Source organism: Grampus griseus (genome assembly GCF_964374135.1).
Source record: "Grampus griseus genome assembly, chromosome: 1".
Taxonomy (NCBI): Eukaryota; Metazoa; Chordata; class Mammalia; order Artiodactyla; family Delphinidae; genus Grampus; species Grampus griseus.
Genome location: NC_139017.1, coordinates 105,054,058 through 105,078,744, shown reverse-complemented (window position 1 = coordinate 105,078,744; position 24,687 = coordinate 105,054,058). Strand labels below are relative to the sequence as shown.

General features: G+C 37.7%; 1 protein-coding gene across 5 annotated transcripts in view; it reads right to left on the bottom strand.

The window, feature by feature from the left end:
• LOC309818343 (guanylate-binding protein 6-like) overlaps positions 1 to 24,687 on the bottom strand; it is a 112,647-nt gene that overhangs the window by 16,924 nt on the left and 71,036 nt on the right. For 4 of the 5 annotated variants that reach the window (XM_082648022.1, XM_082648023.1, XM_082648024.1 and 1 more), the window contains exons 15-18: positions 3,511 to 3,613; positions 2,981 to 3,174; positions 1,853 to 2,044; positions 65 to 167 (exon numbers count right to left, since the gene is read on the bottom strand). In XM_082648022.1, the coding sequence (XP_082504148.1) occupies positions 65 to 167; positions 1,853 to 2,044; positions 2,981 to 3,174; positions 3,511 to 3,613 (592 nt within the window). Of the gene's footprint in view, positions 1 to 64; positions 168 to 1,852; positions 2,045 to 2,980; positions 3,175 to 3,510; positions 3,614 to 4,538; positions 4,752 to 5,479; positions 5,761 to 6,508; positions 6,755 to 8,108; positions 8,306 to 8,507; positions 8,618 to 10,868; positions 10,997 to 11,796; positions 12,014 to 23,302; positions 23,431 to 24,687 lie in introns of those variants that run through there. The other variant, XM_082648026.1, reaches the window with a different exon arrangement.

The window sequence follows — 24,687 nt, the reverse complement described above, 5'->3', positions numbered from 1 at the left end:
AGGAAGGTTTTGCTCTCACACCTGTCAGAGGGAACTGCGGGACTGCCAGAGCCCTACTCCGTACCTACTACAGCCTTCTCCCCATCACTGAGGGCTTTATCTGCCTGCAGGATGGATTTCTCTATTGCCACCTGTGACAGCAGAAAGTTCTGGAGGACTTCGTTTGCCTGAGGAACCAAGAAGGAGCACAGAACTTAAAATTCCATTGAGGAGATTAGTGCTGCAAAAACAAGTATGTCCATGTAATTTTTGCTTCATGTTTAAAATTCTACAGTGGTTCACTACAACAAGCCTAAGCTCCTTACAGTGACCTGTCTTCCTCCAGCATCTAGCCCCATGGTACTTCCTTCTACCCACTCCAGATCCCAGCCAGTCAGAACTATGTTCAGTTCTACAAACCCAGGATGTCTGGTGCTTTCCTGTATTGCTCTTCCCAATGTGAAATACTGCCTCTAAAATGTGCTGCTGTTTTCCTCTGCTACTTGCTGTCTGTAACTTTAGGCAAGTTAGTTTAACTTGCTAAGCCTCTCCGTTCAGATCTTTAAAATGTTGACAATAAGCGTAGATGCTTCTTAATGTTATTTGAAGGATTAAAGAGTCTAGCGAAAGAGCTTAGCATTATGGCTCTAGGCAATAACAGTTCAAAATATGTCAGCTGCATTCTCCTCTAGCTGAGATTTCAAGGGGTAACAGCAAAGTTTATACCTCCTTTTTTTGTTTGTTTTTTGTTTTTTTTGTTTTTTGTTTTTTGCGGTACATGGGCCTCTCACTGTTGTGGCCTCTCCCGTTGCGGAGCACAGGCTCCGGACGCTCAGGCTCAGCGGCCATGGCTCACGGGCCCAGCCGCTCCGCGACATGTGGGATCTTCCCGGACCGGGGCACGAACCCCTGTCCCCTGCATCGGCAGGTGGACTCTCCACCACCGCCACCAGGGAAGCCCTATACCTTCTTTTTGAAGAAATATAAGGGATTAAAAACACAGCCAAAGTGAAAACAAGATTAGGATGCAAATTTTATGCTTTCTAGTATTCTGATCCAACTCTTTGAACAGACTGATGTCATTTCTAGAAGCAATGAGCAATTTCATCATCTAATAGTCAATTTCACATTCCATTTATTATCATTTTTAGTATTATACTTTATGTTTTCTTTGTCATTTGAGAAATGATAATACAAGCTTTCTTTACAAAATTGAGAAGATAGAGGATATAATGAAAAGTGTGTGTCCCTTCCATCACGAATGCCAAGCTGTTCTCCCCAGAAGGAACCAATGATACCACTTTCTAATGAATCTTCCAGAGGCGTTCTATGTGTACATATATATGAGTGCACATAAGAATTGCATTTTTTATGGTGAACAGATTATACAAACTGTTTTGTACCTCATTTTTTTCACTCTACTATATATCTTCAAGGTTGTTCTATATTTATACATATAAACCTCCACTATCAATTTTTTTACTGGCTACATAGTATTCCAGTATATGTACATGGAAAATGTATATTACCAATTTATATAGATGGACATTTAAGTAGTTTCCAATCTTTTGCCATTAAAAGGGATGCCTCAACGGGCCTCTTGTATGTATGTATGTATATATACATATATATGATTTTGCACACATATATTTCCTAAAAGTGAACATGCTATATCAAAGTGCATTTATTCTATCTAATGTGGGCCAGGCATTGATATTTTCTAGTAACCACTTTTTATATTTAAAGATTTGCTGAATGAAAGTGAAAAGCATTCACACCAAACATAGGCCAGAGCATGTACATATATTGTGTATCTAAAATTTCTTTAAAAGAAGAGCTACTTCGTTTTAAATAGGGAGCTCACACCACTCACAATATGACCAAGAAGTTTGCCTGGAGCGCACAATAGTGAAGAGATCTCTTTGCCAAATTTGTCCAAGGCTACTGCCAGCCAAGGAGTATCATCATCTTTAGCATTATCAATCATATTTTTCAAATGATTGATCTCTGCATTCATCTCCTCAGATTTCTTTCTAAATCCTTCTTTAAGCAGAGCTTCCTGGACCTAAAAAAAAAAAAAAAGTGAGAGAAGGGAAGTAAAACTTTTTAAATCCCCATTTTTTTTCAAGGATTACATTTTGTCAAACTTTAAAACTTTGCAAATTATCTTTGTTTCACTGCTAAAATTGTTCTTTCTTACTCAGTCATGAAAGGAGAATTTTGTAACACAGAATATCTACTGGTTTGGACCTAAACACTAAGAGAAAGTATAGTTTACAGCCTTACTAATATTCACATACCATTGGGTTTTGCCAAAAAGCTAAGCCTGACATGAGGACAAATATATGTTCCAGCCAAAAAATGAGAGGCGAGAGGTAACCTTGGTCTGATTGCACTGATTCTCAGTCCCACTCAAGATGGTGCAGTCACCCAAATCATAGAAATCTGTTATAAACACATCCAGATGGACAGTGAGAAAATTCCCTCTATGTCACATGATAGCTTGGGTATCTATCCACACCTGGAGACAAGGCAGCAAGTTTAGAAGCCGTTGCCTCTCTATGTTTTTAAGTCTGGACATTTCCAATAGTTTTATGACAGCATAGATCTACCTCAGGGTCTCTGGGTGGTAGCAAGGTTCCTGGTAATCGGCAATGATCCTGGTAAAGCAAGCCAGTTGCTGCTCATATCAAATATATGTGGTTGGAATATCTGTTTAATGAAGCCTCATGAGATCATTTAAAAATTCTCAAAATGGATATCCAAACACTATTTATATTCTCCAGGGGACTGGAGGGGCCATAATCATGCTCAACTCTCCAGAGTCTACTTATACAAAGCCTTTTTGGAAGGAGTCAAAGGCTTCAGGGTTTTAATATATCACAAGCAGTAAATGGCAGCGGTGCTTCCCTCCCTAGTCTTGCTGTAACCTTCGCCCACCCCTTCCTGATGTACAAGGGTAATGACCGTCAAGCACTACTAAGGCCACAGCCTGACCTACCTTCAGCTTATGCTCCAACATCATATTGTGCTCTCTCAGTTGCTTTTCTCTTCTCCTCGCCAGCTTCTCTGTCAGCTGGGCTATGTTTTCCTGGAGACTCCTCTGTCGTGCTGCCGTCTGCTGCTCCAGCTCCTGCAGTTTCTGTTTCAGCAGCTCCTGTTCCCTCTCAGCTGTCTCCCTCCTGGCCTGCTCCTCTGCCCCAAGAAGGTTTTAGAGAGGGATGAAAATAAGGTAAGGACTGATCTCTACCCTCCTGACCTCAGAGACCAAATAAAATTGGAAAGGGAGGTAGAAAATCTCTGAAATCCGCCCCCCGTGTCCACACCACCAAGAGCACATTTCAGAATGTGATGGGAGAGGCTCTGTCTGGCTGACATCTAACCATGTCCAACCACAACTCCCCTTGCTGTTTTTGGATGTAGCAGAGCTATCCCACAGATGGAGAAGAGGCTCCTTCTTCCTTATCAGGAAGGTTTTGCTCTCACACCTGTCAGAGGGAACTGCGGGACTGCCAGAGCCCTACTCCGTACCTACTACAGCCTTCTCCCCATCACTGAGGGCTTTATCTGCCTGCAGGATGGATTTCTCTATTGCCACCTGTGACAGCAGAAAGTTCTGGAGGACTTCGTTTGCCTGAGGAACCAAGAAGGAGCACAGAACTTAAAATTCCATTGAGGAGATTAGTGCTGCAAAAACAAGTATGTCCATGTAATTTTTGCTTCATGTTTAAAATTCTACAGTGGTTCACTACAACAAGCCTAAGCTCCTTACAGTGACCTGTCTTCCTCCAGCATCTAGCCCCATGGTACTTCCTTCTACCCACTCCAGATCCCAGCCAGTCAGAACTATGTTCAGTTCTACAAACCCAGGATGTCTGGTGCTTTCCTGTATTGCTCTTCCCAATGTGAAATACTGCCTCTAAAATGTGCTGCTGTTTTCCTCTGCTACTTGCTGTCTGTAACTTTAGGCAAGTTAGTTTAACTTGCTAAGCCTCTCCGTTCAGATCTTTAAAATGTTGACAATAAGCGTAGATGCTTCTTAATGTTATTTGAAGGATTAAAGAGTCTAGCGAAAGAGCTTAGCATTATGGCTCTAGGCAATAACAGTTCAAAATATGTCAGCTGCATTCTTACTATCATTATTACTTTTTTATTATTACATTTGTTACTATCACCTTTGTAGCCCATTTTCACAGGTTCACAAGAGTTATAACTTTGTATGCAATTGTCTGTGTATTGGACTTCCTCTCTTGTGATCAGCTTGAGTACAAATACTCTGATTTGTAGATCGTCTGCACTTGGCACATCAAAAAGCATGTTGTTGGATGAAGAAATGAACAATTTCTGTTCTGTCTCGTGAACTTTAGAAATCCATAGTCATTTTGGGGGAATGGACATTTCTCCTCAGGAATAAAGAACATTGTATGGACCTCAAGAGCTAAAACTGTCATGATATGCCCATGCTCTCTCATTACCCACACCTGGTGCTGTGCTCTCAGATTTTCAGGAACCCCCCTTGTCTCTATTCTGTAGACTCCCATGCTCCCCTTATTCCTCACCTTCACTCCTTTCCTGGGCACTTGGCAATACTCGTTTTCAACCATTCCCTTTGCTTTCCTGTAGAGTTCATGACCTCCAGGAACAGAAAAAGTGCCTGCTGAAATATTTTCCATTAGGGCCTTGGAAAGCTCCTGAAGTTTAGCCTGGCAGTATTTGACAGATGCCTGTTCATTCTGCAGCAAGAAACCCTCCTTCTTATCCTTTATGATTTCCTGCAAGGGAAATGTAGAGAGATGTCACCAGAAGCAAGGAACAGAGGAGATACGTTTCCAAGGAATCTGGTAGAAGGACTGGTGTGACTGTGGTCCTCAGGAGAAAAGCATTCTGTTGGAGTACAGGGAATAAAACAGCAATCACAAGATCTGATCTACTCACAATCTTGAAAACTCTCTGTAAGACCACAGGAAAGTTTCTAAGCCTCCCTTCAGGCTCTTCATCTGAAATGTTGGAGGCACATTATCTAATCTCTGTGGTTCCTTGCAGCTGCAACATTCAGTGATTCTATATTCAATGATACAAGGAGCAACCTAAGTTGAAAATGGCCTGGAATGAAGGGCTGATAAGAGAAATTTTGGGTGCTGGTCATGGGAATGTGTTCACAGGAAGAGAAACCAGCTTCAGAATGACTTTTGGATGCTCTGGACAGCCTTGGAATCCACAGAAGTATTTACTTTATGAAGATATCTATACTGATTTTACATCAGAGTTGAGAGACATTTCCAGATAAACTGCCTGAGGCTTGGCAGAAAAAAGAAGAAAATGTAGTCCTTTGAAGCCCTATATCCCTGATGGGAACACAGACTACTTTATCCTTGAGAGAGGGATGAGCCATGGGTTCAATAAAGGCTCTGCTAGGCTTTTGACAGATGCCTCTTCATTCTGTCATATTCTCCCCTTCTTCAAGAGAAGGGGACAAATAGTAAATACTAAGAGAAATTACCACAAGATTCTTCTGGAATTCCTGATTTTCATCCTTGAAGGAGCACTCCATGAAGATTGCAATGGCTTCCCTCTCACAGGCTGCGTGCACCTCCAGAAGTTCCTGGAGCGTGTCCGTGGGGAGCCTCAGTTGCTGGGCCATCTGCTCACTGTAGTGGTCGGCTGCCTTCTGCACGGCCGCTGAGTTCTCCAGCTGGGCCAGAGTTGTCACTGCGTTCTCCAAACAAGGTACAGCTCCAGTATTGATGGTATCCACATAGGTCACAACCAGAGTCCTCAGACCTGAATAAGCCAGGACATTTAAGGGATAAATATTAAGTTATCAGTCAATAGGCACCAGGATTCTGAGGCTACATTTCTAAGGTCTCTCTCACACACACACACACACACACACACACACACACACACACACATACCACTTCCCCCTTCTACTATCCCTACCTTCATTTCCCTACTGACTCTTCATTTTTATGGTTTTCCAGCCCACAGGGCTGAAAAAAGTTAAAAATTTACCTGTATGTAAAATACTAGGGGATATCTGAAATATTGAAAGCAAGATAGATTACAGAGGTATTAGATGAGACAGGGTATATCAGATTATATCAGATTATATTTATTCCCAATTCTGGGGCTTTGAATGGATTTTTCAGTGATTTATGGGCTAATATTTATTTTTGGACCACTGTAAACTCCCAAAATATTTTTTGTATTCTCCTTGTGAAGAACACTTACTATACAAGACTTCCCCTGAGAAAATGGAATTTTGTTTTTATACCCAGATAGTGAATTTTTTTCTTAGTGTAGGAATTTTTCAGATCAGTGGAAGCCACAGATTTCAGTGACAAAACTTGCAATTTGGGGGAGAGATTTTTAAATCTCCGAAAGTAAGATAAGTATAAAATATACACATTTCTTCATGGAGTATGAATGTCTGTAAAACCTAAATTCTATACGGAATCACACAAAACTACTGAAAAACACATATATAAAATATTCAGTGGTCCCACGGAAATGGGAAAAAGAGTCTCACGGTTCCCAGTGACTGTGATTCCCTCTCTGAGGGTCTTGGTTTTTGCATTGGTGAAGATGTAAGAACAGAAATTGTTTGTTTGTTCCAGGAATTTAGGATCCAGTTGGTCTTCAGACACATTCTCAATATCAGCTAGAAGTTCTTTGTCATTTGTTGGCCGGTCAAAGACAAAACATTTCCGTGTTGGAAAGAAATGCCTGATACACTCTCTGGGTAGATTTGATGTTTGGGCTTTGGGATTCTTGCCTGAGGGACAGAAAAACAGAGATTAGACTGGGAAGAGTCTTGGGACAAGGGAGCTAATGGTTTTTATGACAGGGATTTGTGTATCTTTGCTGTCTTCTATGTTTATAACTCCTTTAACATAGACATTCAGTACTTCTATGCATATCAAACTTATACCAATGATGTAATTCTGGAGAGAAATTTGGGGAGACTTCTGATCCAGTAAAAGAAACCTATGGCTGGTATCCCCAGACCTGCACATGGTAGAGTAGTTGTCTATTAGATGTTTACTGAACTAATGGCTAAAAGAATGAAAGGTCAAGTGTAACTTTTTGCTCTACTTAATCTCATGTAGGAATTGAGCTGTGGGACTAAAAAGAAGAGCCACAAAAAAGGGATACTGAACAATATCAGGAATATTAGGAATGACACCAGATTATTTAGGTGAAATGATTTTGATGCTAAAAAATAATTGGTACAGAGTTAGCTAATTTTTAGTAAAAAACACTGAAGGGTAAATGTACCTAAAATGTAATTTTAAGATGTCACCACTAATCAATAACCTCTTTGACATAAAGGATTATGTTTGAGCTGACAGTTGTCTTCTCCCCCCTAGCCAATTTCTCAATAAATATTTAAAGAAAGCATAAACAGAAAAATGAAAACAAAAAGGAATAAATCAGAATTGTTATATCTTTCAAGATTTCGTCAGATATACCCACGGTAAATGTAACCCATTAAAATAATTTATTAATTTGTAATTAAAGCACGGGTAAATATATGGGAATTAGGAGAAAGCTGTGATATGGAATGTAAAATGAATGTTCTAAAAATTATTGCAAATATTGAAAAGGCATAGATTGAAAAGACACACACTTCTTCAGGATTACTTAGAACATGAAGTCATTTTGTAGATGATATACTATACAGGATTAGAAAGTTCCCTCTTTGAGAAAAATAATACCTAGCTATGTGAAATGCACTTTTTTTTTCATTAGATTGACTTTTCATTTTAATTTCATGTCTAACAAGTATCTTGTCAGTTTTTTTCCTCAACAAAAAAAGCAGAAGCCAAAATAGGGAACTCAAGTGTCTGGTCTTTAGAAGAATTAGCACCCATTGTAATCTGGATGCTAAGTTAAAAATGGTATGAAAAACAAATTGGTTTTGAATAATTTCACTTTACCTTACACTTTACTTTTCTTAAGAGAACTTAGACTCTAGTCCCTAGAGCTTTGCAATCCGCTTTCCAGCCACAGTTTCTACAGACTTTGATCGAGTCTCAAATACAAATGCAGCCCCAGAGATGGTGGACGGTGTGTAGTAGATCCCACCCTCTATTGGACCATCCACTGTCCAGACCATGCTCTGATACCTGGAATCAGCTTCAAGGCATTCTCCAGGTACTCATCTTCTGTGATAGGGTGACCGTTTAACATCAGTTCCAGGGTGAAATCCCGTACAGTCCAGATAAAGTCTGGAAAGAAACTCACAAACTCTGTGGAATCTTCTAGTACACCAGATCTTGAAGAGGACTTGGCCCTGATGAGTTCTGTGAGCTCTGTCACATAACTAGGAACTTGGTCAAGGAAAAGAAAACCCCTACACACAATTCCCACATTTCCCTAATTAAAAAGTATTATAATCACTCTCTTTTGCCGTGAGTCCCCTCCACTCCACTAAAGGCAGCTAAATAACAGGGAAGGAGAAACTGACTCTATCTCCATTCCCAAAAACTCAATGAAACTTGGTGGTTCAGTTCCTGGAAGGATACTGCAGTTGTTCCAGGGCCTGGTGGTTGATGGTGTTCATGCTGTTGTAGACAAAGCTGCTACATAGAAGCACAGTCAGGGCAAAGATCCACGAGTCATTCTTAGGGTCACCCTAGAAAGCACATTTGAACACAAGACTTAGGAGTTTACTCCTAAATTAGAAATTCATTCATACACTTATTCTATCATATTTTCATTTATTATTTCAGCTGACATACTCACCATGCAAAGAAATTGTTTGAAGAGAAACATAAATACAGATAACAGCTTTGACAATTACAAAGACATTTTTATGTTTCCAATTTTTTCATATATAAAATCCTTCTTATCTTCATAGTGCTTTTTTTCCCCTCAATTGGATGAAGTAAAATAACATATACATAAAATCGAGTACAGTACTTGGTGTGTAATTATGTATTCAATGATGACTGTTAGCACTTATTTATTCTACAAATATTTATTAATCATAGCCCATATAAAATATACCACAGTTGGCATAACTGGGTATTTAAATTATATCCAATCAGTAAATATCTGCAAGTAGTTACTGAATGCTCCCTACTGTTTCTTAGATTTCAAAAAGCCATGTTAAAAATGACAATTATTCCTTTCAAGATGCCTATTTCAAAGCAGTGACAAACATCCATAACAATAAATGTAACAAAGATGACAATACCTATAAAAAGCTTACATCTTAGTAGTGTATATAAGCAGTTGAACTTATAGCTATAATATTAAATTAAAATTTGTCAAGGAAGAATAGAGCTATGAAAGCTGGAGAAAGAATCTATGATATGAAAGCCTCCTCAAAGTCTTGAACTGAGTATTAAAGGATTGGTTGAATGTGGAATTGAAGAAATGAAGGTGGTCCCATAGATAGAAACACTCACAGAAGCAAAATTAGACATGGGAGAATACAGGGGTCTTGTAATGAAAATAGAGTCATTTCATTTGACTGGAGCAGAGGTTGAGTGGAGAAGTACATTTGAGCTCTAGTGCAGCCTGATGAAGGACTTTAAAGGCCAGGCTAATTTGTTTGTATAAATCATAGCACTGTCTAAGTAATAGCATAAATCCAGAGATCATTTCTACTATAACGGTTGTGAAGCTATTCCCTAGAACAAATGCAAAAACTGTGATTCATGTCAAGAACAGTCTATATTGGAGTTTGGGGGGAAATAATCTATTCATCACTTTATTTCCCCAAAATGCAATTTTTAAAAATAATCAATTAGGATAAGAAGAAGTGGTATTTATGACAAACAATAAATTATTTCAACAACAAGACTATATCATTGCTTGATATATGATTTTAAATAAATACAGAATTTCTAATTCTCCTTTGGGAAGAAATAGAAAGCTATAGAAATTTAGATACTACTTCCAAATAAGTCTCAAAGTAAGTGGAAAAAAAGTAATTTATTTCATCCATTAGTAGAAAGCTAAAATACCAAAAATCCATCTTAAAATGTTTCTTGTAGGACAAACACATGCCTTTATAGAAACAGCACATTCAGAGGTATCTTACAGCATTCTACAATGCTCTGTGAGTAGTTGATGAACTTCATCATAGAAAATATAAACCCATCTCTTAACTCTAACCCTCAAATACATTCTTCATCTGGTAGCTAAGAAGGTGAATCAGAAAACTTTCCTCACTCCCAGGTTGATGTTTCTCCACTTTCTTACCAAGGCATCCTTACACTTAACTGTCAATTATGGAAACTGTGAGGTGCTGCCTGGATCACGTTTCAAGACTGAAGGACTTAGTCCCCCAGCTGTTGGGAGTGCTGGTGAAAGACAGTCTTCAGGTGTCAGGCCTCTTAATTAGAAAGGCTTCCAGAGCAGGCTTCCAATAATTTATCAGCACCCTTGTCCCAGCTCAGGATAACTCAAAAGGACCTTTCAATCTAGAGCTCACATGGAATTGACAGAAGTTGGAGATTGCAACGCAGCACTTCTTCCTCTCTCCAACCTGCTTCTTTACCAATCATACTTTATTAAACCCGACTGCATATGTGCGGCCTTGTCAACTGGACTAAAGACTCTTTGAGGACAGGACCTTTATTTTGGTCAGTGATATCTACAGTACTAAGTCCAAAGGTCTAGAATTCAGTTGTTCAACAATTATTTATTAAATGTAATCAAGTCATCCACACAGTGCCAAGAAATAAAAGATTTTATCTAACATACCATGATACCTTACCTAGAAGTGAGATTCAAACAAACCATAGTCTGCCTCCTTTACTATAGGTGATTTCTAGACTTTACAAATAGACAACAGCAGTTAAATGTGTATGATCATCAAGCAATAAGGAGAAAATCCAGAATAAAAAGGATTTATCTGTGATTTTCTGCCTTACCTTTTCCACATCGCCCAGGCCCTCTGTGTCCAGAAGGACCAGGGTATGGTCTGACTTGGAAGGGTGAGGCACACACCACATCCAGATGCCCTTTGTTTTAGACTGCACTGTAGAGCCCAGAGGGAAACCTGCAAGGGGAGGGGAGAAAGCAACATTCAGTTACAGCAGATAATCTAAGCAGCCCAGGGGCTACAAAGTCAGACTTACTGGAGTTTAAGTACCCCAGCATACAACATGGTGCTTTCTCTATTTCCTCAAGAATGTCCTACTTTGTCTGTCACCTATTTCAAGGAGGAGGGGATATTAATTGTGAGAATGACGCCAAGCAAGGGATCAACAAGGAGACAAAGAGGTATCCATGAATCAGACAAAACAGAGGTCTCAGGTAACCATAAGAAGAGTATTTTGAAGGAATGGTGAGGTTCAGAGACAGAGAGAAGTGGATTGCAGTAAAATATGGGCAGGTAAAAAAGTGGAAAAAAGAAATTGAGATTATACTTTTTGCCAGACAAAATAATTTTTGAAAAGGGTAAGAGGTATTAGCCACAATAGGATATGAAGTCCAGGAAGGGTTTTTAAGATAATACATAATGAAACATCTTTATATGTTGATGAGAATATCCCATAGAAAAGCAAAATGTGTTTCGAGAGAGAGAGAAGACACAATTGCAAGAGCCCAGTACTTAAGCAGGTAGAAGAAGGTAGGATTTTTTGCATACATAGGAGAAATATTGCTTTATAGGAATAAAACAAAAAATATGATAACAGATCACAATAAGGTAGTGATTTAGTGGTGAGAATTAGAAGTGAAACGGTGGCTTATTGAGAGGAATTTGGTTCTCCCTTCACATGACCAGGGAAGAAAATTAAGAGGCTGAGATATCAGCTAGAGTCAAACAAATGGATCCTGACCAAGTATAACATTCACCATTGTTCTGTCCTTTAAGACGGTTCATCAAGTAGGATTTGCCTGTACGATACAGTCCTACAATGGCCACCACCACCAATGGCTGTGAAATCTTCTCAAGAATCTGTAGAGCTTCCTGGTTCACTGACAGCAGGTCATTGTCATTTTCCACCAGACAAATGGGGTCCATCATGTTGGGTCCAGATGCCATGGCAACCTGCTAACCTAGAAGTGATTCCTAGTAGAAATAAGATTATAAAGTCATTCCCTAACTCAGAGTCATACAAGCACTTGTCAACGTTGGACTTGGTAAGAATTCTGTACTTTCCATGAGACGAAAGCTAACCTAGAATTAGCAGACTACAGAGGCTTCCCTCCATCATTCCCTCAAATCTCTGATGAGGTTTGTAGTGAAACACAGGCTATTATCACTCTCTATAATTTTACTTCAATAATAATAATAAAATTCAAGTTATTGTTACTACACACTGAAGGCCTAGAATATACCAAGCCCTATGATACATAAAGTACATACCCACCTAAACGCATACTTAAAAGAACCAACCATGCTATTAGAGACATGGAACATTCAGCTTCATCCCCCAACCTCTGGGGATCAGAGAACAGCTGAAAGTTGTGTAATCATCAATGACTAATTGTTTAATCAACCATCCCTATTTAATGAAGACTTCATTTAAAAAACTGAAAAACCCTAATTAAAAGGGTTCAGAGAGATTCTGACTTGATGACCATGGAGGTGGTCAAAGGATGGCATGTCTAGAGGGGACATGGAAGCTCCACAACCCTTTCTTACCTTTCTCTATGCATTTCTTCTATCTTGCTGTTCCTGGGTTGTATCCTTTTTTAATAAACCAGTAATCTAGTAAGTAAACTGTTTTTCCTGATTTCTGTAAACCATCCTAGCAAATTATTGAAACTGAAGAGGAGATGGTGGGAACCTCCAATGTATAGCCAGTTAGAAGTCCAGGTGACAACCTAGACTTGCAATTGGCATTTGAACTGGGGGGCAGTCTTGTGGGACTGAGCCCTTAACCTGTGGGGTATGGACTAACTCTTGGAAATTAGTGTCAGAAATGCTTAGTGTGAAAAAAATGCCCAGATATGTGGTGACCAGAAGTGAAGTATGGAGAATAGAAAGTTGAGAGGAGAAATTGAATTTTTCCTTTTCAGGGTGGAGACAAACAATAGATGATCAAAAGACCCAAGGAGAGAAACTTTGGGAAATTAAGATATTTAAAAGCAGCATATACAGGGGAAAACTGAAAAGGCACACACAGGTTCAGGGAAGATGCATGCTCAGAAAAGCCTAAAAAGACTTTATGGTTTCTCTTTAGCTTAATCCCAAGCCTCAAAACCAAGGGCCAGTTTAGTGAAAGAATTCCTTGGCACAAAGCCAGTATGCAAAGAATGGGAAAGTTAGCTGCTTTTATAAATGCCCAATTTTCAACAAAAGCAACAACAAAACAAAAATCACAAGGCATACAAAGAAATGTATGCCCATTCAAGGCATACAAAGAAAATGTGGCCCTTTCAAAGGAAGAAAATAAAGTAGTATGAAACACCCCTGAAGAAATACATGCACTAAGTGTTCTAGGCAAAGACTTTGAAATAACTTTCTTAAATATGCTCAGAAAGCTAAATGAAAACACAAAGAACTAAAGAATACCAGAAAAACAATATGTGGGGACTTCCCTAATGGCCCAGTGGTGAAGAATTTGCCTTCCAATGTAGAGGACACAGGTTCGATCCCTGGTTGGGGAACTAAGATCTCACATGCTGCAGGGCAACTAAGCCCATGTGCCTCAACTACTGAGCCCGTGCGGCACAACTAAAGAGCCCGCATGCCTCAACTACAGAGCCCACGCGTTCTGGAGCCTGCACACCACAACTAGAGAGCCTGCATGGTGCAACTACTGAGCCCATGTGCTATGGAGCCCATGCACTACAACTAGAGAGAAGCCTGCATGCCACAACGAAAGATCCCACATGCTGCAACTAAAACCTGAGACAGCCAAACATTAAATAAATAAATAAGCTGTAACTCCATCCCATCCACACATTTCTAAAAAAAAAAGAAAGAAAAGAAAAACAATATGTGAACAAAATTTTAAAATCAACAAAGTGATAAAAATAATAAAAAGGAACCCAGTAGAAATTCTGAAACCGGAAAATACAATAACTGAATTTAGAAATTTTCTAGATGGGATTAGACTTATGCAGTCAAAAGAAAGAATCAGCAAACTTAAAGCTAAGATATCTGAAGTTATAAAGTCTCAGGAGCAGAAGGAAGAAAGAATTTTTTAAAGTAATATAGCCTAAGAGATTTATGGGATATTGTCAAGTAGACAGATACATGCATTACGGAAGTCACTGAAGCATAAGTGGAGAGGCAGGGCAGAGAGATTCTTTGAGGAAATAATCACTAAAAATTCCCAATGTGATGAAAAAACATGAATCTACAAATGCAAGAAGTTCAACAACTCAAATAGGATAAATAATTAGAGACCCATGCTGAAACGTATTATAATAAAACTGTCAAAAGACAAAGAGAGAATCTTGAAATCAACAAGAAAGAAGCAACTCATCACAACCCACCACCCAAAAGAATTCGAAAGAGAAGAACAAACAAAGCCCAAAGTCAGCAGAGGGAAGGAAATAATAAAGATCAGAGAGGAAATAAATAAAATAGAGATCAAAAAACAATAGAACAGATCAACAAAACCAAGAGCTGGCTTTTTGAAAGGATAAACAAAATTGACAAACCTCTAGCCAGGCTCACCAAGAAAAAAAGAGAGGACCGAAATAAACAAAAAAGAAATGAAAGAGGAGAAATAACAACTGCAACCTAAGAAATACAAAATAACATAAATGGATACTATGAATAGTTATATGCCAACAAATTGAACAACCTGGAAGAAACTGACAAACTTCTAGAGACATAGAGACTGCCAAGTCTGAATCAAGAAAAAACAGACAATTTGAACAGACCGATCACTAGAAGTGAAATAGAATCTGTAAAAACAAGCAAACAAACAAAAAATCTACCATAAAACAAAAATCCAGGACTGGATGGCATCACTGGGGAATGCTACCAAACATATAAAGCAGAACTTATACCTATCCTTCTCTAACAATTCCAAAAATTGAAGAGGGAACACTCCCAAATTCATTCTATGAGGCCACCATTTCCCTGATACCAAAACCAGACAAAGGCACCACAAATAAAGAAAATTACAGGCCAATATCTTTGATGAATATATATGCAAAAATCCTCAACAAAATATTAACAAACTGAAATCAACAATACATAAAAAGAATCATACACCATGATCAAGTTGGATTCATTCCAGTGTCACAAGTATGGTTCAATACAGGCAAATCAATGTGTTACACCACATTAACAAAAGGAAAGACAAAAATCACATGATCAATTCACTAGATGCAGAAAAAGCATTTGACAAAATTCAATATCCATTCATGATAAAAACGCTTGTCAAAGTGGGTATAGAGGAAGCATATCTCAACATAATAAAGTCCATTTATGAGAAACCCATAGCCAACATAATACTTAACAGTGAAAACTTGAGAGCCTTCCACTAAATTCAGGAACAAGACAAGGATGCCTACTCTCATCACTTCTCTTCAACATAGTATTGGAAGTCCTAGCCACAGCATTCAGACAAGAAAAAGAAATAAAATGTATCCAAATTGGAAAGGAAGAGGTAAAATTGTTACTATTTGCAGATGACATGATACTCTCTGTATAGAGAACCCTAGAGTCTCCACCCAAAAACTATTAGAACTAATAAATGAATTCAGCAAGGTTTCAGGATACAAGATTAATATACAGAAATCTCTTGCATTTCTATACACTAATAAAGAAATATTAGTATGAGAAAATAAAGATATCTCATTTAAAATCACATCAAAAATAAAATAAAATATCTAGGAATAAACTTAACAAAGGAGTTGAAGACTATACTCCGAAAACTATAAAATATTGATGTAGGAAATGAAGATGATTCAAAGAAATGGAAAGACATCCAGTGCTCTTGGATTGGAAGAATTAATGTTATTAAAATGGCCATACTACCAAAGCAATCTACAAATTTAAGGCAATCTCTATCAAAGCATTTTTCACAGAACTAGAGCAAACAATCTGAAAATTTATATGGAACCATGAAAGATCCTGAATTGCCAAAGCAATCCTGAGAAAAAAGAGTAGAGTTGAAGGTATAACCCTCTCAGCCATCAGACTACATGATAAAGCTACAGTAATCAAAATGACATGGTACTGGCACCAAAAAACAACATGTAGCTCAATGGAACAGCATAGAGACCCCAGAAATAAGCCCACACTCATATGGTCAATTAATCTGTGACAAAGGAGGAAAGAATATACAATGCAGAAAAGACAGTCTTTTCAACAAGTGGTGCGGCGAAAACTGGAAAGCCACATGTAAAATAATGAAATTAAAACATTCCCTCACACCACATACTTAAATAAATTCAGAATGGTTTAAAGACCTAAATGTAAGACGTGAAACCTTGAAACTCCTAGAAGAGAACATAGGTGGAACATTCTGACATCAATTGTAGCAATATTTACTTAGATCAGTCTCCTAAGGCAAAAGAAATCAAAGCAAAAATAAACAAATAAGACATAATTAAATTTAAAAGCTTTTGCATAGCAAAGGAAACCATCAACAAAACGAAAAGACAACCTACAGAATGGGAGAAAATATTTGCAAATGATGTGACCAACAAGGGGTTAATATCCAAAATATACAAACAACTCATAAAACTCAACCTCAAAAAGCAAACAATTCAATCAAAAAGTGCACAGAAGACTTGAGTAGACGTTTTTCCAAAGAACATATACAGATGGCTAATAGGAACATGAAGAAATGCCCAACATCACTAATTACTAGAGAATTGCAAATCAAAACCACAATGAGCTATCACCTTACACCAGTCAGAATGGCTATCATCAAAAAGATCACAAATGACAAATATTGGAGAGCATGTGGAGAAAAGGGAACACTCATACACTGTTGGTAGGAGTGTAATTTGATGCAGCCATTAAGGAAAACAGCATAGAGATTCCTTAAGAAACAAAAAATAGAACTACCATATGATCCAGCAATCCCATGCCTGGGTATATATCCAGAAAAAATGAAAACTCTAATTCAAAAAAGATACATACACTCCAATGTTTATAGCAGCACTGTTTACAATAGTTAAGGCATGGAAGCAACCCAAGTGCCCATCAACAGATGACTGGATTAAGAAGTTGTAGTATATAGACAATGGAATATTATTTGGCAGTAAAAAGAATGAAATACTGCCATTTGCAGCAACATGGATGGACCTAGAGAATATTGTGTTTAGTGAAATAAGTGAAACAGAGAAAGACAAATAATATCAGTTATGTGTGGAAACTAAAAAATAATACAAATGAATGTATATTCAGAAACAAATACAGAAACAAAGTCACAGATGTAGAAAACAAACTTGTGGTTACCAAAGGGGAGAGAAAAGAGGGGAGGAACAAATTAGGGGTATAGGACTAACAGATAAAAAGTTCTATGTATAAAATAGATAAGCAACAAGGATATACTGTATAGCACAGGGAATCACACCCATTATTTTATAATAACCTTTAATAAAATATAATCTACAAAAATACTGAATCATTATACTGTATGCCTGAAACTAACACAATATTGTAAATTAACTATACTTCAATTTTTTAAAAAAAAATTTTTTTAAGAAAAAAGAACTCTTTCCATAAAAACTGCTCTCAAAAATGAGGTAGAGCTTAAGACATTTCCAGGTAAAGAAAAGCTGAGATATCCATTACTACTAGACCTGTCCTGGTAGAAATGCTAAAGGGTTGAAATAAAGGACACTAGACAGTAACCAGAAAACCATAGGAATATAGAAAGATCTCTGGGAAAGGGAATTTATCAGTAAATATAAAAACCTGTATTATTGTAATTGGGGGTTTAATTACACTTTTTCTACAGTATATAAGAAACAAATACATAAAAATTATAAATCTATGTTAATGGATAGACAATATATAAAGATGTAATTTTGTCATTAATAACATAAAGTGGAGGAAGGAAGAGCAATGAAAAAGTAGAGTTTTTGTATGCATTTGAACTTAAGTTGGCACCTTTTCAAAATAGATATTATAAGTGTTACTGTAATCACCTCAGCCATCACAAAGAAAATATCTATAGAATATACACAAAAGGAAATACAAAGGGAATCAAAATATGTCACTACAAAAAAAATCAACTAAACATAAAAGAAGGCAGAAATGAAGAAAATTAGAAATAAAAATCAATAAGACATATAGAAAATAAATACGAAAATGGCAAAAATAAGTTCTTCCATATCAGTACTTACTTTAAATGCAGATAGATAAAACTCCCCCTAACAAATGTAAATGGATTAACTCTCCAATGAAAAGGCATAGATTGGCAGAATGGATGTTTTTTTAAAAGTGCTCCAACTACATGTTGTCTAACTCACTTTAGATCTAAGGACACACACAGGTTAAAAGTGAAAGAATGGAAGAAGATATTCTATGCAAATCGCAGTGAAAAGAGAGCTGGGGTGGTTATACCTACATGAGGCAAGAGAGAATGAATGTACTTCAAACATTATTAAAAGAGACAGAGAAGGACATTATGAATAGGTAAAAGAGTCAAGTCACTGGAATATAAAACAATTCTAAATATATATGCCTCAAACATCAGAGCTCCAAAATATATGAAGCAAGCATTGACAGAATTGAGCAACAGAGCACTCAAGAATAACAGGAGACTTTAAAACCCTACTTTCAATAATGGGTAGAAAAACCAGACAGAAGATCAATAACAAAATAGAGGACTTGAACAACACTACAGATTAGTTGGACCTAACAGACATATATGGCACACTCCTATTCAACAACAGGAGAATACACATTTTCCCAGGTGTGCATGGAATACTTCCAAGGATAGACAATATTTTGGGCCACAAAACAAACCTTAAATTTTAAAAAGTCTGAAATCATACAAAGTATCTTTTCTGATCACAGTGGAATAAAACTAGAAACTAATAGCTAGAGTAAAACTGGAAACCTCACAAGCATGTGGAAAATAAACAACACACTCTTAACCAACGGGTCAAAGAAGAAATTCCAAGAAATATTAGTTAATATTTAGAGACAAATGAGAATGAAAGCACAACATAACAAAACTTATAATATGTAGCAAAAGCAATACTAAGACGGAAAGTTATAACTGTAAATGATTGCAATAAAAAAGAAAAAACCTCAAGTCAACAACCTAAGTTTACTACTTAAGTAACTAGAGAAAGAAACAAGGTTCAGGGCTAGCAGAATGAAGGAAATAATAAAGATTAAGCAGAAATAAACAACAGCAAAGCAATAGACAAAATTTTAAAAAGCAAGCATTGGTTCTTCAAAAAGATCAGTAAAATTGACAAACCTTGAGCTAGACTGACTAAGAAAAAAAGAGAAGTCATATTACTAAAAACAGATATCAAAGTGGGATACTTCTTGGACGATGGCGGAAGAGTAAGACGCAGAGATCACCTTCCTCCCCACAGATACACCACATCTACAAGTGGAACAACTCCTACAGAATAAAAATTTACAAATTAAAAAAAAAAAACAGCAAAAAAAATGTGATTCATAAATAGGCAAAGGACCTGAACAGACATTTCTCCAAAGATACACAAATAGCCAATAGACACATCAAAGGATGCCTAACATCACTAATCATTAGGGGAATATGAATCAAAAGCACAATGAGATACCACCTCACACCAATTACGGTGGCTATTACCAAAAAAAAAAGGCAAACAAGTGCTGGCCAGGATGTAGAAAAATTGGAACCCTTGTGCATTGCTGGTGGGAATGTAAAATGATGCAACCACTGTGGAAAACACTATGGTGGTTCACCAAAAAATTCAACATAGAACTACTATTTGATCCAGCAATTCCACTTCAGGGTATATACACAAACGTATTAATAGCAGGGACTTGAACAGATATTTGTACACCAATGTTCACAGCAGCAGTATCTAAATTAGCCAAGAGGTGAAACAGCACAAATGTCCATCAAGGGATGAATGGATAAACAAAATGTGGCAAGTCATACAATGGAATATTATTCAGCTATAAAAAGAATGAAATTCTAATATGTTACATTGATGAACTTTGGAGACATTATTCTAACTGAAATAAGCCAGACACAAAAGGAAAAATATAATATGATTCCTCTTATATGAGCTACCTAAAATAGTCAAATGAATAGACAGTAAGTAGAATAGTGTCTAGCACGGGCTGCAGGGAGAGGGAATGAGGAGTTTTTGTTTATTTAAAGGGTACTGAGTTCCCATTTGGGATGGTGAAAATATCTGGAGTTGGATAGTGGTGATAGTTGCACAACTATGTGAATGTACTTAGTACCCCTGAACTAAGTAAAATGGTTAAAATGGTAAATTTTATGTTAAATATATTTTTTCACAATAAAAAGTTTAAAAAAAAAAGCAGACAATCTATTTTTCTGTGCCATGCTACTGCAACCAATTAATTGGCAGAATAATCTTCTGCAAAGACATTGGTTATCCTATAAGTTCCTTTATCAATAGCCAGTGGTAGCTTTCAAGTGACCATCATACACCAAAATGTGCTAACACTTTAGTGTGATCCTATGTGCTCATCTTTTACCTGCAGGTATAGAAGAGTGTTAAGTAGAAGAAGCAGCAGCTGTGTGGGAATGAGGTCAATAAAAAGGATGCAGCCTCCCTTTCAAAAAGAGAAGGCAGGAGACAGGAGAATGTCTTGTATCTTAAGGGATTCAGGCTGAAGTACTTAGCTGAGAAGGGTCAGGTTTTTTTGCAACTTAGTCCCAGAAATGAGAATAAGAATAAAAATGCAAATATCATTTTATATTACATTGAGAGAGATATACATGTATTTAGAGAGAGAAAGCAAATCTAGCAAGAGATCACCACTGGGTAAAGCTAGGTGAAAAGGATATGGGATTTCCTTGTCATTGTTTTCCAAGGCAAAGTTTGATTTGAAAAATTAAGTATTAAAAGCACAATTATACCATGGGTCTCCTAGCATATTTTTGATTGCTATTATGTTAAAAGTTTCCTATAATATCTATGCATGTTTCATTATCAGAATATACAAACATGATATAATATTCAAATATCTCAAATATTCAGTTTTATATTTATAGGTCAAGTATTCAAGATACATCTAATATTATCAAAAAAAAAAAAAAAAACCGGAGAAAACAGCTCTATCAGTTACTACTCATGTGGCCTTAAACAAGGAGTCTCACCTAGACAATTTTAAAGATTGGGGGTGGTGGTGGTGGTGGGATGAACTGGGAGACTGGGATTGACATATATACACTAATATGTATAGAATAGATAACTAATAAGAACCTGCTGTATAAAAATAAATAAATAAAATTAAATTTAAAAAGAAAGATAATTATAGGGGTAATGTGAGAAAAATTATAGGTCCCGCCTGGAGAATGTTTTGATAATGAAATTAAATACTATAAGCTTATATCTGAGCATAGCATGTGACACGAAATAGGATTTCAGTACATGTTTGTTGAATTAGATGGAGATTTATCCGTAATAATTGCAGTGAACAAGTTGGTCCATTGGGTGCGTTTGAACACAGTCTGTGAACTCGAGGTTACTAAGAAACAAGGCCTACAAATAGAAATTTTTTATCAGAGCAAAGCAGCAAGCAAATTCAAACACTGCTCCTGCACCATCTCCTTTTGTCTAATTCTTCAGTGTGGGGAGTAAAGAATACAAAGGAAAACATGGGCCTCTAGCAGCTACATTATAATTTCTGCAGTTGTCCAGTCCCCTCTTTAGAGTGAAGACTAAAGGAAGCTGTAGGAAGATGTGAGAGGAATAACTGCAAACAACTTTATATATGGAATCTTAAAAAAAAAAAAAATGGTCATGAAGAACCTAGGGGCAAGATGGGAATAAAGACGCAGACCTACTAGAGAATGGACTTGAGGACACAGGGAGGGGGAAGGGTAAGCTGGGACAAAGTGAGAGAGTGGTAGTGTATATATGGACATATATACACTACCAAATGTGAAATAGATAGCTAGTGGGAAGCAGTCGCATAGCACAGGGAGATCAGCTCGGTGCTTTGTGACCGCCTGGAGGGGTGGGATAGGGAGGGTGGGAGGGAGGCAGACGCAAAAGGGAAGAGATATGGGGATAATATGTGTATGTATAACTGATTCACTTTGTTATAAAGCAGAAACTAACACACCACTGTAAAGCAATTATACTCCAATAAAAACGTTAAAAAAAAAAGACCCCACCCGTTCAAAGGGCTAAAAATAAGATAAAAGGGGGAATCAAAAAACCCTGCAGGGGTGCCCCACACTCTCCTCTGAGTGTTTCCTTTTGCCTTTGCCTCAATAAACTGCTTTTTTGTTCTCTTTGCTCCAAAAAAACAAAAAACAAAAAAAACAGATTTGTGATTTCTTAGCTGTGAATAGGCTACAGAATTTTTAACTTCAATTAACAAAGTACAACTGTTCAGCCCTGCTCAGGAGTGGTTTTCAAAATTTGATCTACAGAAGAATCATCCAGAGGGGTTGTTAAACCCAGATTGTATAGATTTTTTAAATGCTACAAAAGACTCCAATGTAACTATGAAAAACAAACCAACAAACACAAGGGCGTGGGGGAGAAGAGAGAGGGAAGAGAGAGAGGAGGGGGAGCCAGAGAGAGAGAGAAGGAAAAAGAGAGAGTTTTGAAGAGATTTTTAATTTTTAACTAATAAAAAATCAGCTATGTGGGGACTAAATTTATCTCTACATAGATATTTTCAGAGCTCTCGCTACGAAGCTTTCTTAAGTATGACTGATAGAAAGATTAAAAGAAACAATCTCTTCAGATGATAATTGCCTATAACCTCCTTGGCAGAGACTGTCTTTTTTTTTTTTTGCTGTACGCAAGCCTCTCACTGTTGTGGCCACTTCCATTGCGGAGCACAGGCTCTGGACGCGCAGGCTCAGCGGCCATGGCTCACGGGCCCAGCCCCTCCGCGGCATGTAGGATCTTTTCGGACCGGGGCACGAACCCGTGTTCCCTGCATCGGCAGGCGGACTCTCAACCACTGCGCCACCAGGGAAGCCCCGCACAGACTGTCTTATTCTCTGAATTCTAATGCCAGCCACAGAGCTGGATAAAGCAAGACAGGCAAACTCCCATGAGGACTCTTTCGAGGAGCAGCACATCCAGGGAGACAGAGTGTGCCCGTCACTTTGCAGACCTTACTGATCCAGAGAAGCTGAGCGTCCTCCAAACTGAAGCCAGCCATAGACCTCTGCACCCCAGACAATAGGCAACCTACCCTCTCTCAATTGTCACTTTGAATAAGAAATCAATTTGGGGTTGCACATAAAAGAGATAGACATACCTGCTCCACACACACCAAGCACAGTTCCAGTTGCCTCTCACCTGTTGCTCACTTGCTCCTTGCACCTTTCTGTCCCTCCTTTATCAAAGCTAAAACAAACTGAGCAAGCCAGTCTCCCCTTCCAGTAGAGTAACGGGATAAAACTGAAATTGAAAGTAATTCATGCTGTTTTTGAGACAGCAGAGTCATGCCCGATTTAGTGACTACAGCACAAATATGCGGGTGGGGTGCAAGGTGAGAGGAAGTTAGAAAAATCCAGTCACCCAACAGTCACATCCTAACACATTCCACCAGCTTTCTTTGGGCCTCCCCACACTGAAGTTATGATGTGTGCTCTGAGTTGCATTCTTCTCCCTAACTCTGTTAGAGCCCCATACTCTTTTGTAAATAAAAACAATGCAAGAATGCATCAAAACACACAGAAATACAAATATACATTTTGACTTTGAAATAGGGCAGATCTGATTTCTAATCTCAGACCTCCACCTGGCTCTCTGTGTGACACTGGCATTTCACTAAACACTCTAAGCCTATCTTCAGAAAAAGAAAGTAAATAAATAACTATTTATATACATCAGTATAACTGCTACCTTATAAAAGAGAGAGAGAGCTGTAGGAAAGGAAAAAAATGTGTAAAGAAGGAAAATGCTAAGAAATATAAGAGAAAAGGCTCGGAAGGACTACTGATGGAGTTTCTAGAAGAAGACATCTCTGTTTTCAGTCATACAATTCTAGATGGGTTTTGTGTTACTTTTATGTTGGTTGCCTTTACTTTGTGTTGTTTTTGGTTTGAAAAGGAAAAAGCTCTTCTTAATGAGAAAAATAGAAATCAAGCAAGAAGGAGATGCACGAAGTATGTGCCGTGAAAAGAAATTCAAAGGAGGAGGAAGTTTCAAGGAGTAAACAAAATTTCCGGACAGTGTTAAGTGATTCGTTGGGACTTCCGTGGAGGCCCAGTGGTTAAAGCTCCACGCTTCCACTGCAGAGGGCAGGGGTTCAGTCCCTGGACTAAAGGTCTCAAGTGCCGTGCGGTGCAACCAAAACAAAACAAAACAACAATGAAAAATACATAAAAAACAAAAAGTGATTCATAATGGTAGAATTATTAGACGAGTGGAAACAAAGTCCGACACAAAAGGCCTTAAGGAATGAGTGGGTGTCAATAAATCAAGACTAATTCATTCAGGGTTCTTTCTAAAGGAAGAAATTCATCTTCAAAAAAGTGCAGGACTATGACTAAAATATATAGCCATTTTCATAAAACTTCTTCGTTGTTCATTCTGGGTTTCAACTTTTTTCTTTCTTCTTTTTTGTCCTTAACAAGGTAAGCAAACCATTTACATTACATTTCGTTCAATGCTCTTTCTCATGAAAACAGTACAGTC